The 15,028-nt window shown below is 38.2% G+C and overlaps 1 protein-coding gene across 9 annotated transcripts in view; it reads left to right on the forward strand.

Annotated features, from left to right (window-relative positions):
- The first annotated feature begins 1,156 nt into the window (after positions 1-1,156).
- The window catches only part of MYBPC1 (myosin binding protein C1), a 95,617-nt gene continuing 81,745 nt past the window's right edge, over positions 1,157-15,028 (forward strand). For all 9 annotated transcript variants that reach the window (XM_069585156.1, XM_069585160.1, XM_069585155.1 and 6 more), the window contains exon 1: positions 1,157-1,571. In XM_069585156.1, coding sequence (XP_069441257.1) covers positions 1,547-1,571 — 25 coding nt within the window. In that variant the 5' untranslated portion in view covers positions 1,157-1,546. The remainder of the gene's footprint in view (positions 1,572-15,028) is intronic.

A 15,028-nucleotide genomic window follows, 5' to 3' on the forward strand; every position in this document is an offset into this window, starting at 1 on the left:
TGATGATATTGATTCTAAGTTGAGTTTCCATCCTTATATGAAAAGTTAGCTTGGCACAGAGTGTGGCAGAGCTAAGTCTGACCAGCTGTGCTCTTAGCCACAGGGGAAATTAAGTGAGACAGTATGGCTGGTTCTGCACAAATCAATCAAAGTCTTTTGAAAATGGTCTTGAAAACACACATCAATAAAAGCACACAGGTAGTTGTCTTTTCATATAAACTAATTTTAGTCCTCATCCATAAGATGCCATGGATGTGGACAAAGAAATGATTGTTTTGGCCAAAATTTTCATTCGGGTTTTTCCACAAACTGTGAATGAACTTTTGGGCCAATCCAATAAGATGTTTTTCTTAGGTTGACCAGTTGGTAATTCATATTTCTCCATCAGTTCTATGAGAATTTGGGGAGAAAGTGGCTAACAGTCTATTAATATTTTAAGTTAGATTTGTGTACTTGTTTGCCATGTTGAAATGAAACAATGGCTAATGGTCTGACTTTTCTTGCCCATGCCCCATATATTTTAAAATATATAATTCACTGGTTTTTAATATATTCACAAAGTTGAGCATCCATTACCACTACCTAATTCCAGAGCATTTTCATCATAACCTAAAGAAACTTCATATTTACTAGCAGTCACTCCTAATCCCACCTCCCCTCAACCCCAGGCAACCACTAATTGAGTTTCTGATGCAATAGATTTGCCTATCCTGGGTATTTCATATGAATGGAATCATACAATATATGGTCTTTTGTGTCTGGCATCTTTCGCTAAGCATAATGTTCCCAGGCTTCATGCATGTTGTAGCATGTATCATTACTTCATCTTTTTGTATGCACTGTAATTTTTTAAAGGATGTTTTTTGAAACAAAGATAAAAGCTAAATATTCGTTAATAGAAAATTTTGCTATTCTTGGAGGAGAAAATAAGACAAAATATTCAACATAGAGATTTGGCTTGACAAATAAATATTAGTATATTGATGAAAAGTAAGAAAAAATTTAAACCCAATAATTAAGAACAGACAACAAAAAAGCTAATGGGAACATGACATTATCATCAATACAGAGGTTTTTCTTTATAATAGTGAAAATTAAGGTATATGTTGAATTAACATGTTATGATTTTTAATTTGATTTAATTTTTTATTATCAGGCAAACTTTTTGCTTTTCTGAGTTGACACATGCCTCTGTCAGACAGAAAGAGAAGAGCAAGAAGGAGAACGAGGCTGCAGCTGAATTTAGAAAGTCAGAGGTGCTCTCATAGCCACATGAGATGAACAGAAGATTCCTTCCAGTAGGCAAGAGAGCAGAGTGCAGACAACAGATGTGAGAAGGTGCTCATAGCTGTTGAGTTCCAGCATCCTTGTGCTGAAGAAGGGGCGGTGCAAACATGATTGACGTTCACAGGGAATATGAAAGCACCGGACTTCTCCCCAGCTGCTTGTCACACTGACCTGCACCATCTCTCGACTGCTCGTGGGGTTTCTGTCAACTAGTACTGGAAAGGACAAACTGTTTGGAGAATAACACTTTATTGTGACCATGCCAGAACCCACTAAGAAAGAGGGTAAGATTCATCCCAAGATCTTTATGTTGTACTTTTTAATAAAGCATGTGGGGTTTTTTTTTTTGCTATTTTCAAAAAATATCTAATTTCTTAAAGAGACTATAAGATAATAGAACACTGTGACTTAAGGAAAAGAACCTTTAGAGTAAAAAGACCAGAGGGTAAATATAGGAAGAGTATAACCAATTAAAAAATATCTGATAATGATCATTTATGAAGGAACATTGACTAAAATGATCAAATTAGAATTTTATCATTAGTTGCAAAGAATCCTTAAAGTTTAATTTTCTTAGGTTCAGTCACAAATTTTTCACCTGTATTTACAGTTTGTGGGGAGTGGGAGGAACTTGGAATGTTTTCTTAAATAGTTAACAAATTTGTTCAAGATTTCAAAAAAGAATTTGTGACATTTCCCAATTTGCTATATTTTTCTCCTAGAAAGACATTTAAAATATGCAGATGCAGTTATTTTTTGGTTTTATCAGTTTGGAGCTTTATTAATTATGTATGACATTATTGTAATCTTGCATAGGAAAAAAATAAAACACCTGGGTTAAAGAATATCTTTGAATGTCAATGACAGACTGTGTTCTTTAATGAGATTTATTGTAGGTAATTTCATAGTAATCGTTTAAAAATAATTAAGATGAAAATAATCTTCATTAGGAAAAATGCTTCCTCCAATAAACAGCTTCTCCTATCTATGAAAAATCAATATCTTAAAACTACTTATTAATAATATAAATAAGCTGAAATTCAAAATTACTAAAATAACTGATGAAAAAGACTAACAGCAGAAATACATTGAATTTAATTTTAAATGGTAACATCTTTTAAAAGTACTTTTTTCATTTGTTTTAGTCTTCATTAATGCCTACTAAATCTTTGTTTTTCACTTTTGCAAATAAAAGCAGCAAACTGACAAACATTAGCAGAGAGCTAGAGAGCATAAAAATGGTATTTAGCTTTTTTTTTCATTTTTAATTCTAGAAACTGCTTTTAACCATTATTTTGAAGAGCCTTGAAAAAAATGCTAGATGTTGAATCCAAAGTTGAAATACTAACCAAATTACCAAAAGTTTTGAAATATATTTTCTTTATGTAATTAAGTAACCAGTGTTGACAGGCTGTGGTGATCAGTTTACAGGTTGGCTTTACTTAGTGGCGGAGGGCATTGATGGATGAAGTCTTCTACCCGAAATAACTGCACCAAATGCATGCATTAATATGGGAACTTAATCCTGACTATCAAGCAGCGAGTCCAGTCCCTGCTGAAGTGTCTTATTTGTAATGCAAATGATTTACTTGTGTATTAAGTGTCCTTTTCATCTGATCTGTCACTTGACTAGCCTCTTCAAGGCTTATTTGGATGAAATGCATTCTATGTTTCCTGACTGAGGACAGAATATTGTTCTAATTATCCTGCATTTAGTGGATGAATTTGCATGTGTTATTTTAAAGCCTATTGGAAAATGACAAGAAAAGCTGAGAAACTAAGAGGTAATATGAAGCGCTGTAGAGCCTATAAAGCCAATTAAATTATTTGGATTGTTAGATGTGATAAAGTTTTACTTTTTATCTGACAACTCAATCTGATCTATTTTACTTTTAAAGACAATGAAACTAGCAAGACAGGAGAAAAATCTATCTTTAACTTCAGCCCTTTCCCCACCACACCCCCCAAAAAACCATGTATAAATTTTGGTTATAAATCAACATACATACCAAAGTGCCCATAATCTTTTGCTATAAAAGCACTGGGGATATTCTGTGTAGGAGTTGCCCCCAGCACAGTAATTTTATACTCAGATTCTTTGGTTAGTTTAAATTTGGATGGTGGGGAGTAGGGATAAAAAGAAGGTTACTGATATATTTAAAATCCTTTGAGGAAGTACAGGGATTTTTTTGGTTTCCTTACCAGCAGAACTGATTTTTAAAGGAACTACACCTTGAAGAGTTTTCTTAATGAAATCATTGCATTTTTCTGTTGTTTACATCAGAAACGTAAGGAGTATGGCAAGTCAGGGACTATTCTGGTCCTTGCACCTTCTCCCAATTAATGTCATTTTAACTGAGGTTGAACTACCTTGGCTCAGATGGTAATGCAGGAGACCTGGGTTCAATCCCTGGGTCAGGAAGATCTCCTGGAGAAGGAAATGGCAACCCACTACAGTACTCTTGCCTGGAAAATCCCATGGATAGAGGAGCCTGGTAGGCTACAGTCCATGGGATCGCAAATAGTCGGACACGACTGAGCAACTTCACTTCACTACTTACTGGGGTTGGTTTTGTTCCATATACGCATGCCTCTGAAAGACAGCCTCAAGAATAAAATGTGCCGCCAAATCAGTTCTACAGAATCCTTTCAAACTATCTGCAGAATCACCCCCATCAAGCAGGTTTCTCCAGCCCCTATGGATCTCCTTACATCTCTTCCTTAGCTGGAAGAACCATCCCCAGGCAGAGCATGACTGCCTGCTGTAAATCTTGATGACACATGAGCTGCTTTGACCTTCCCAGGATCCAGGAGCACTTGACAACTCTTCAAAAGAGGCCGGGTTTTCAGCACCTGAAAGTGCAAAAGATGTCTCTCTCAAATGCCTCCCAACCTGCAGCGGCCTAATTCTAGGAGCTTCAGGTTTGGTCTTGGGAGAGTTGGTTCTTCTAAGGAGAAGGGGGAAGTATGGTTGTACCTTTAAACCTCATGGAGGGACTCTAATGGAAGTAATTAGTCAACAGCCCTTACTTAGACCCTTCAGAATATTCTAGATGGCTCAGTAAGCTCTTTCTGAGAAAGAACTATTTTTAAGGAATAGTTTCCTTGGTGGCTCAGACAGTAAAGAATCTGCCTGCAATGTGGGAGACCCAGGTTTGATCTCTGGGTTGGGAAGGTCCCCTGGAGAAGGGAATGGCAACCCACTCCAGTATTCTTGCCTGGAGAATCCCATGGACAGAGGAGCCTGGTGGGCTACAGTCCATGGGGTCACAAAGCGGTGGACATGACTCAGCAACTAACACTTTCGCTTCACTTCCCTTTGTCCTCTCCACTTCTATGTTGTATATTTACTCATTGTAGAACTATACTATTTGTACTGCCAGTTCCAAAGAAAATATCTCTTACACTTCAGATTGATGCAGATCTGACACCCAGTAAAATTTAGGTGTTCTAATCAAATAGTGAGAAGGAAGTTTCAGATTTGTGGGAATCTCCCAGGATGTCTTGCTGATACATTCATTTACCTGTCATCAGTTAATTGAGCGCTTACTATGAGCTGGTTGCTGGGATTTCAGAGATACATGCAACATGGTCTCTGCTCTAAAAACCCTCATGGTGAATTGCCCCTGGGTCTCACTGAGTAAAGAAGTCATCTTTTGCTGAAACTCTCTTCTCCTGTCAAAAAGTGGTTTTATCAACATGAAGTTAGAAACATGCAAGAATCTTACGCTATTAATAATATTTTTGCCTACAAATCATTTCTTAAGAATTTTTGCTCTGTTCAATAATGATTAAAACCATAAAGTCTGGTTCTTTAATATATTTAAACAAATCGTTAAACTGTCAGACTCTATAGAACCTAGAAAAATTCTTTTCTAAAACACCAAGTTAAGGTGTTAATGTGAATATCACTTTTTGTAATATATTAGGCCCTCTTATATTTCATGCACTTAACTTGTAGGAAAAAGGCAAAAATTCCTTATTGGTGCTTGCGGGTCATTTAAACTTTGTGAGTGTAGTAGTAGATTTCTCATCTTCCTTGTAAGATCTTTTGTTGAAAACTCAAACATATGGCAAAACATACTTTCATTGATGATACGCTTTAGGGGCCATTCTAATAACTCCAAGAATCGAAAGTATGGCATTGTTGCTACAGATTCATTTGCTACTTCAACATGCAATATCTATCTATCCTATCTTGGCCTATTTCAGTAAGCTTAGGTGGGAACATGGTCATGGAGAATAACTTTTCCAGTCCATAGGAGCTTTTCCTTTGCTACTTCTTTTTCTTGGTCACTAGAAATTTCACTACATTTTAAGGTTCTGCTAACCCCCAAACCCTTCTGAATACAAAGCAGCATTCATTACCTCTTACCTATTTCCCAGCATCACTCAAGGCTTAGTCATCATCAGAAAAGGAGCCTTAGTGACGGGAAACCTCCCTCTCATATATACTCCTTGACCTTCAGTTTCCACCTGGATGAGACTGGATGGTCTGTTTCAAACACCAAAGTAAATTTGTCTTTGGAGAAGTCGTATTACATATAGAATATTATTTTCCTCTCAAATCAGAGAAAAGTAGGGACTCCTCTGGTGGTCCAGTGGTTAAGACTGTGCTCCTAAGGCAGGGGGCCTGGGTTCCATCCCTGGTTAGGGAACTAGATCCCACATGCAGCAAACAGGACCTAGCGCAACCAAAACAATGAATAAATATATATTTTTTTAATTAGGGAAAAGTGCATTTGTTGAAAGTAATGAAAAGAAAGGGAGAAGAGGGAGGAGGTATTTGATTGAGGGCGGCTATTTTCCTCCAAACTTCATGTGGTTCATTTAGGCCACATTGAAGATTTGGATGAAGAATAAAGAAGTTGCATGAATGAATGCCAATGTTTCCCCCCACCCCCACCCCGAAAAAACTTTGCCAGGCTGTACTGGCCATGCACAGTGTAGATTTGAGCTATCTGCTGTAAGAAGGAATTCTCTTGGGCTAACGCATGCTAGAGGGGCTTAATACTTGGCAAAATCATCCTTTTTCAGTAGCATGCTTTTATGACTGTCTGACTGCACCTGTTAGGAAGATAAATAAAGGACTGGCCAATTCTTTCCTCTCAAGCGCCCTAAATATATCTCTTAAAAAAAAAAAAACTTTGAAAAAACAAGCTGTATCTTTGTTTCTCATCCAGTAAGTTTGAAGAAGCCTCCTCTACGCCTTGCAAAGAGCAGGGGTAAAGGAGTTCCTGAGATGAACAAAGGTTAGGCTTTCTGGCTAGTCTGGATCCCAAGAGAAAGAAAAAAGAGAAAACATAGTCTTTGTTCTCTCAATGCCACACTTTATTCTGGCCTGCGATACAGCCTTGGAACATTTTAGATTCCTCGTGGACACACACTTCACAGAGTTCTCTTATTTTTAGCAGTTTAGAAGTATTCCTGAATTTGACATGAATGTTAGAATAAACTGCCCAGGCTGAAGTTACTATAAAGAAATGCTTGGACTTAAAAATAAATAAATAAACCACCTTTTAAAAAGCTTGAGTGAACATAAAATGATGTTTTTGTAATCTTTTTGGAAACTCATAGATTCTTCCTTTTAGAGAGAACTATGGAAAAAGGCTGCCATGAAAGGAAATCGAATGCTGTTGTTTTACAGCCCTAGAAAGCAGTTTTGTTACTTTTGCTGAAGTCTCTTATGATTGTTTAATTTAAAATTTACTTTTCAACTCTTTATGGCCAAACAGAGGAATTTTTATTGTTAATAATTACAATTTTATCTGCTTGCCTCCTTAATTAATCTATGAAACCTATATTAAGAGACACAAAATACTCTTGGCAGCCCATGACTTTGGTGGTAATTCTAGACCTCATTTCTAGACATACTTGGGTGTGTTAGATAATAAAGAACAGAATTAAAGTTCTAGCAATAAAAAATAAGCAGAAAACTTCTAATTTCATGTGTGTTCCTGCAGAGATATGACCATGTCTTTTTCCTTCTTCTTTTTTTAAAAAATCTTTATTTATTTATGGCTGTGTTGGGTCTTGGTTGCAGCATGCAGGCTCCAGAGCATGTGGGCTCAGTAGTTGTGGCCCATGGACTCAGCTGCCCCACGGCTTGTGGGATCTTAGTTCCCTGGCCAGGGGTCAAACTGGCATCCTCTGCGCTAGAAGGAGAATTCTTAACCATTTGGGCCACCAGGAATGTCCCCCATATCAGTTCTTGAGGGGGACAGATGTCTTTTCTGGAGTCCTTAGCTTGTTCAGAATATTGCTGTGTGTTCAGTCACTGAGTCATGTCCAACTCTTCGTGACTCCATGGACTGTAGCGCATGTAGGGAAGCCCGACTAATACGCAGAAAGGTAGTTATTGAAATACAGTGTTTTTGAGTTAGGTTAATCACGAAGTAGGTATCACTTATTCAAGAGCAGTTTCCTAAAATTTAAAAGCGTAGTGATTAAGGAAAACGAAACTATGAAAAAGAAGAAAAGACTTCGTCACTTAATTTCCTGTGCGTGTGCCTGCTAAGTCACTTAAGCTGTGTCCAACTCTTTGTGACCCTATGGACTGTAGCCCACCAGGTTCCTCTGTCCACGGAATTCTCCAGGCAAGAATACTGGAGTGGGTTGCTGTGCCCTCTTCAAGGGAATCTTCCTAACCTAAGGATCAAACCTGCATTTCCTGAGGCTCCTGATTACAGGCAGATTCTTTACCACTGAGCCACTGGGGAAACCCCTTAATTTCCTACATGCATGCAAATTGTCTCGTATTGGAGAGGAAGCATCTGTCCCCACAGCTTTTTATAAAGACAGCCCCCAAATATCAAAGTGATGACACTGTCACACCCAAATCTCTTCTTTGTGGATAGGCCCAATTATAATTTACAGAGTATGTTTGTTTTGGACAGCCACTCAGATAGAAAATAAGCCAAATGTTCAGGATGTTCCCATGCAAGGGGCAGATTAATTATGCACTTTTACATGCATTTTCAGAGTAAAGTTTTAGATTCTATCCAACTGGGGCATGAAGTGGTTTATTTGGCAAAGAAAAAAAGACCAGAATCATTTAATCCCACGTGTATTTTTCTCTCTAAATTGAGTTCCCAATAAGGTAACTGACATCTGACATTCATTATGCCTTTCAAGTCTGAACTCCACTTTGATAAGATTTTTGCCCTTTTATACTGCCTAAGAAATCTTTTTATGGACCAATTTGGCACATCAATACAACACCCAAAATTATGTTTATCTATATGTCAAATCTTTTAATTTTGTTTTTTGACTTTTACTTTAGATATTTACAAGAGCTTGGGGTTCAATTTTTTTTTCTTTTTCTTCAAATCATCCAGTTTTTCCTCTCTCTGTGTGTGTATGTGTTAGTCATTCATTTGTGTCCAACTCCTTGAGACCCCAGGGACTGTAGCTCGCCAAGCTCCTCTGTCTATGGAATTCTCCAGACAATAATACTGGAGTGGGTTGCTATTCCCTTCTCCAAAGGGTCTTCCCAACCCAAGGATCGAACCAGGTCTCCCGCATTGCAGGCAGATTCTTTAACGTCTGAGCCACCAAAGAAACCCAGTTTTTCCTCTAAATAGCATCAAATCTCTAAGTTCCTCAGGAATTCTTTGCTTGCAGCAAGTATTAGCTTTCACCTTCTATAAAATTTTATATCTCTTAGAACAGAATGTTCTGCTTTTAACTAAAAATTCACCTTATATATATATATATATTATATATATATATTATATATATATATTATATAATTCTACAATTTAATTTCTTAATTTTTAAGTTACATGTCTCTAGACTTATTCTTCATCCAGTATGTATTTTGGCTTTTTTCTTATGTATACTAGGTAATATTCATCACTAAGCACAGTGACACAAAGTTAACTATTCACAGAACATTCTAGACAGCTCAGATTCCTGCTGTATCATGAATTGAGTTAGTTACATTTCACATGTCTCAGTTTCTTCATCTGTTAAATGTGAATTATAATAGTAACTAGCTCACTGTTTTTTTGTAAGAATTAAATAAATTAGGTGAAAAGCTGAGAGTAAACCATTAGCATGTAATAAGAACTTAAGTCCTTTCCTTCTAAAGCAGCAAACTCAAAAATTTTGTCGAGCCTAAGGTATTAAATGCCTAAAGTTTAATATAAACTTTGAGGGCATTTCTGCCAATACATAGCAAACACTGTAAGGTATGTTACAACCACAGTTCACCTCTCTGCCTGGTGTTAATATCTATAATACGGTCCCAAACAGCCGTGGTTACGATCATAGCCATCATTGCCACCACCATAAGTATTTCTCTCTTTTTAGACTTGAAGTAAAATATCTGTGCTTTCACCCATGGAGGCTCAGATCAGAGGCCTACACTTCAGAGCGTCTGTGGTGTTCATGCTGAAATGTGTCATGTCCAGCTGGGGGTCCCCAGTTGTTAGTGAGGTGGTGATAACCATTGTGGGGGCATGGCCTTTCCCACTTAGATGAAAGAGTCACTCTGCACAGTTGAACATGAAACTGTATCCTCCACCAAGGGCTATGAGGCTTGGGTGTGGGGGGTGGGCATTAAGATTTCTCTTCCCACCCAGGGTGCTATTGGCAGGTGGGGAGTTTTCCTCTGGTCTGAACATTTCTGAGACAGCCACATAAAGAACTCTCCATGACCGTGTATGAATATAGTGGGTGATTGATTGAGTGGCTGTGTTTACTGCTGTGGAATTTTATTTTTATGACCCCACCTGGCATCAGGCCTGTCGTTCCTCTATTTTTAAAAAGTCACCCAATGTGAGGCCCAGCAATGGCTTGGGAAAGGCCTGTAAGTGGTTTATTCTGATAACCCTATAACCACAGTAGAGTGATATGATTGTAGGGATGGTCTACTCAGGAGCAGACCTGTCAGGGAAAGACAAAATGGGATGAAAGGGAGAAATTGTTAATGATTCAAGTCCCTTTTGACCTGTGCTAAATTTTTAAACTTCAGCTTGAGGAAAGCTTCTTCTATACCACTATACCCACCTAGGTTACTCCCAGCATCACTTTGTTCTTACTTTAAAATATATTAAGAAGAACAATAAAGAGACAAGTAATCAGATCTTAGCAAAAGATCTCATTTTTATCCAGCCCCGTGTTAAGAGTGAGAAGCAATCTGTTGCTCTGTGATAATCACCAGACTTTAATCTTCCTGTGTGGAATGATATCTTAAGTTAAAACCATGTAACTTGAACAATGGAAGAGCAAGTTAACTAGGAAAGGGAAAAAACCCTGTGGATTCAGGGAATTTCCATCAAGTTAACAAATGAGTCATCGAAAATTTACTACTTGATGTACAAATAGACTCCACCTATTCACAACCTTAAAATAACAGTCTTTGGGGATATTCGGCTACAGTAAATATTAATAAATATTAAATTGACTGAATCAAATTTTGAATAGCTGGAGTTGATGGATAGTAAATATCTCATTTTGTTCTTGAATCTTATTATTTCAACCAATTTGGATATAAACAGACTTAAGATGTAATATGTTACTCCTTGTTTTGAAAAACAAAGAACAGTGGATATAATTTAACTTTGTCATTATTTATAGATATCAGTTATCTTACCACATGATATCCACAGAGCTCAAATTATTTGTCTTTTGTTAATGAGGCCACATTGGTTTGTATTCTGAATTTGTGTCCAACTTTGGATGGCTTTCCTGTTTCATCCCTTGCCAGAAGGCTGCTGTCTTCTTTAATTACTCTTACTAGTCAGTGTGTGAAGCTGTCCCCTTCTCTTCCCTCTGTTGTTTGCTTTGGATCCTGGCCAGGTCAATAATCAAGTTGAGCAGGACTACACTGCAGAGTACCCCATTTAAGGAGGAACTTATTCTCAAGGTCGTGCAAATGTAAGGTCCAGACCTGAGTGTCAGTGCCTCTGTAAGTGATACGCCCTAGTCACCTGGCTCCCCTTACCCTAGTTCCAGTTCCAGGGCTGGGGACCCAGGTGAGAGGTCTTCTCTTGGGAGTAAAGCATTTGAGCTCTGAGAGTGCCAGGGGGGAGGAGCTTGAGACAAATCATTTTGCTCTTCAGAAGCCCTTATAATTTGCTGATCAGCAACTGTTATCTGGATAAGTAAGGTTGTTAGATAGCTGAATTCTAAATAAGGGAGGTGATACTAGACAATATCACTCTTTTGTTCCTGTTAATTATGTACACTGTAGAATAAGTTACTGCCTCCAAATCACTCTGTGGCTTTTATTTTGACTTATTCACTCATTTTTATTAAGCAAGGCTATGGATTTTTCCTAAATGATGCATATGACATGAGTTTATTTTTTTTAAGTATACACACACAAAATAATTTTCAAATTTACCATAAATTCTACCATAAATTACCATAAATTCTAAATAATTCTCAAACTTTTCAGTCTCAGATCAATTGGCCTTCAGTAATTGCTGATGACATTAAAAAGTATTTGTTTATGTGCACTCTATTAATATTCACTGAATTTGAAATTAAAATGGATGAACTTTTAAAGCATAAGAGTAGAAAGCACATGTTCTATTAGCTGTCGGAGTGTTAACATCATCACACATTATATATCTTTTGGAAAACTCCACTGCCTGTTTGTGAAAGAATGAGTGAAAAAGGCATAAAATGTCTGAGCATTATTATGAAAATAGTTTTCACCACATGGACTCCTCAAGAGGATTTCAGGGGCTCTTGGGGATCCCAGATCATACTTTGAGAATTTCTGTTGTAAATCAGTATATAATTGCCTCTAAAAAATGTATCCGTTCAGTTCAGTTGCTCAGTCATGTCTGACTCTTTGCAACCCCATGAACTGCAGCACGCCAGGCCTCCCTGTCCATCACCAACTCCCGGAGTTCAACCAAACCCATGTCCATTGAGTCAGTGATGCCATCCAACCATCCCATCCTCTGTCGTCCCCTTCTCCTCCTACCTCAATCTTTCCCGGTACTAAGGTCTTTTCAAATGAGTCAGCTCTTCACATCAGGTGGCCAAAGTATTGGAGTTTCAGCTTCAGCATCAGTCCTTCCAATGAATATTCAGGATTGATTTCCTTTAGGATGGACTGATTGGATCACTTTGCAGTCCAAGGGACTCTCAATAGTCTTCTCCAACACCACAGTTCAAAAGCATCAATTCTTCGGAGCTCATATATAATCCCTCCTTAAATTCCAAGGTATAAAATCCGGACCTGTGGCCCATAGTGACTAGAACAAGAGACAAAACAATCATATAATTGTGAAAACATTAAATTACATCTAATTTGTGTACAAAAATCTTGACCTCTGATGCATAAGCTATATGGTCAGTGCAAATCCACTATCATTCCTGTTTGCTAATTTTTTGGTAGCTTTTATGATTCATATAATCAAAACTTCTCTAAGTGCAATGAATGCCCCCATGCAGACAATATTTTATATTAAAGTGGTTTCCATTGTGCTGTTATCTAGGCATATGAGAGATGGGCTGTGACATGACTTGTGCCAGACTTCACTATCAACAGTGTTTATTGTATATTTAATCCAAAAGAGAATACAATGCTATAGTACCAAAAGTTGCAAGAGTTGGCCAGATAAAACCTTATTTACCACAATGTTTGCAATATATAAAGCATTCACATATTTTATTTCAAACCAAGAATTTGACTTTTAAGGAATTTCCTGCTGGTCCAGTGGTTAAGACTCCATACTTCCACTGCAGAGGATGTGAGTTTGATCCCTGGTTGGGGAATTAAGATCCCACATGCCATGTTAGGGTGGCCAAAAGTAAATACAAATTAAGAGGAAAAAAAAAGAATTTGACTTTGAGAATAAGAAATAATAATTAAGAATAGCATGCAATTTTCTCCTGCACCCCAGGTTACCAAAGGATGGTTTTAGCACATTTGTTTTATCCCAAAAAAGTGACAGAAAGCCACATGAACACAAAAATAGATGTTTAATGATAACAACTGTTATTATGTGTTCATATTATCTTTTCTATGCCTATTAACATATTCATATAATGTAATTATGCTCTCTGTGCTGTTAAAAGCCTAAATTAAATTGCACATGAGGGCCTATAAAATAATTTTTAAGTAAATCAAACAGTATATTAGTTAAGCAGTGAGCCCATGGGAGGAAGAGACCTGGGTTGTTTATATCATTTTGGTGTATAGACACAGAAAGAGAGGCAGATTAATGCCTCTTATTAAAACTTAGCATTTTTTCCTCTTTAATGTATTGACCATGGAACCCTTGATTATGGAAAATAGAAATAGATTGCACTGGAGGGAGCCAACCATTTATGGAGTACTGGGTGCCTAGTCGTTCAGCAGAGACGAGAACCACATATGGGCTGTCTCTTTCATAGCGGCCACCAGTGCCCGTCAATTAGAAGGCCCTGGCACTAACTGTGCGGGCCTGCCATTGGCGGCATACCTGTGCTTCTTACAGTAGGTGGTCATAGGAAAAATCCACCATAAATAGATCAAGCCCTTTGAAAGCATGTCAGTGTCGCAGAGGGAAAGAAAGGCTATATCCGTGAATTAGGGAGGATCAAGGACAGCCGCCCTTGCTGAAGGAGCCTTAGTTGCTGGGTCAGAGTCTGGTTGATTTTTATGTTGTCCATGAAAATATTTCCTGGGTTTAATTTTTCAGAATATACAGATTTCTCTCTTTCTTTCAATTCAAAATTATTTAAAGACAACAACTTACTTAATCCTCCTTCTTGAGTCCATCCTGTTGGTCTGTTTTCCAGTGGAGACAATGGGGACGGATGGATGAGGGGGACAAAAAGCCAACTTTATTCACCTGGAAGCAAAGTCCCACAGAATTTGCCTTTTTTTAAAAAAAATTGAATTTGTTACAATATTGCTTCTTTTTGTTCGTTTGTTTTAATGTTTTGGTTATTTGGGCCACAAGATAGGATCTTTGGCCACAAGATAATTTTGGCCACTTGTAGGATCTCAGCTTACCAACCAGGGACTGAACCCACACCCCCTGCATTGGAAGGCGAAGTCTTAACCTCTGGGCAGCCAGGGAAGTCCCTGCCCTTTGGTTTCTGAATAAGCAGAAATATAGCAGCCCTTGGAGAAGGAAATGGCAGCCCACTCCAGTATTCTTGCCTGAAGAATTCTGTGGACAGAGACACCTGGTGGGCTCCTCTTTACAGTCACAAAGAGTCAGACACAACTGCATAAACAACAGACGACAACCTCAACAGATGCCCATTTGCTCAGATCTCAGAAATTAGGGAGCTTCCCAGGCCTGTGTTTCCTCACTGTTGCAACATGGTAAAGCTGGGTGATGATGGGATTGGCATAGTTGGCTGAGGGTTATTTGCTGAGAAAACTAGCCTACATTTTGAAACGGGGAATCCTTAGAAAGGCAAGAGGTGCTAACTTTATTTATTCATTTATTTGACTTCGCTGGGTCTTAGTTGTATCACATGGGATCAAGCTTCTAGACCAGGGATTGAACCTGGGCCCCCTGCATTGGGAGGTCAGAGTCTTTGCCACTGAACCATCAGGGAAGTCCCCAAAGGGTGTTTGGAGGTCAAAACTCTGGTCCTAATTGCTCTTTCAAGATAGAAGGTATGTTGACAATAAGAAGAGTCTAAATGATGAAGCTGGGTGTGTGCCTGGGAGAAGTCAGCCAGCGGAAGGGTCACCAGCGGGAGACATAGTGTACCCTGCGGGTAAGGCAGATGAAGAAAGCTGCCCTTGGAGTGCCAGGGGATGGTTCTTGATTTC

The sequence above is a fragment of the Ovis canadensis genome, chromosome 3 (assembly GCF_042477335.2).
Source record: "Ovis canadensis isolate MfBH-ARS-UI-01 breed Bighorn chromosome 3, ARS-UI_OviCan_v2, whole genome shotgun sequence".
Taxonomy (NCBI): domain Eukaryota; kingdom Metazoa; phylum Chordata; class Mammalia; order Artiodactyla; family Bovidae; genus Ovis; species Ovis canadensis.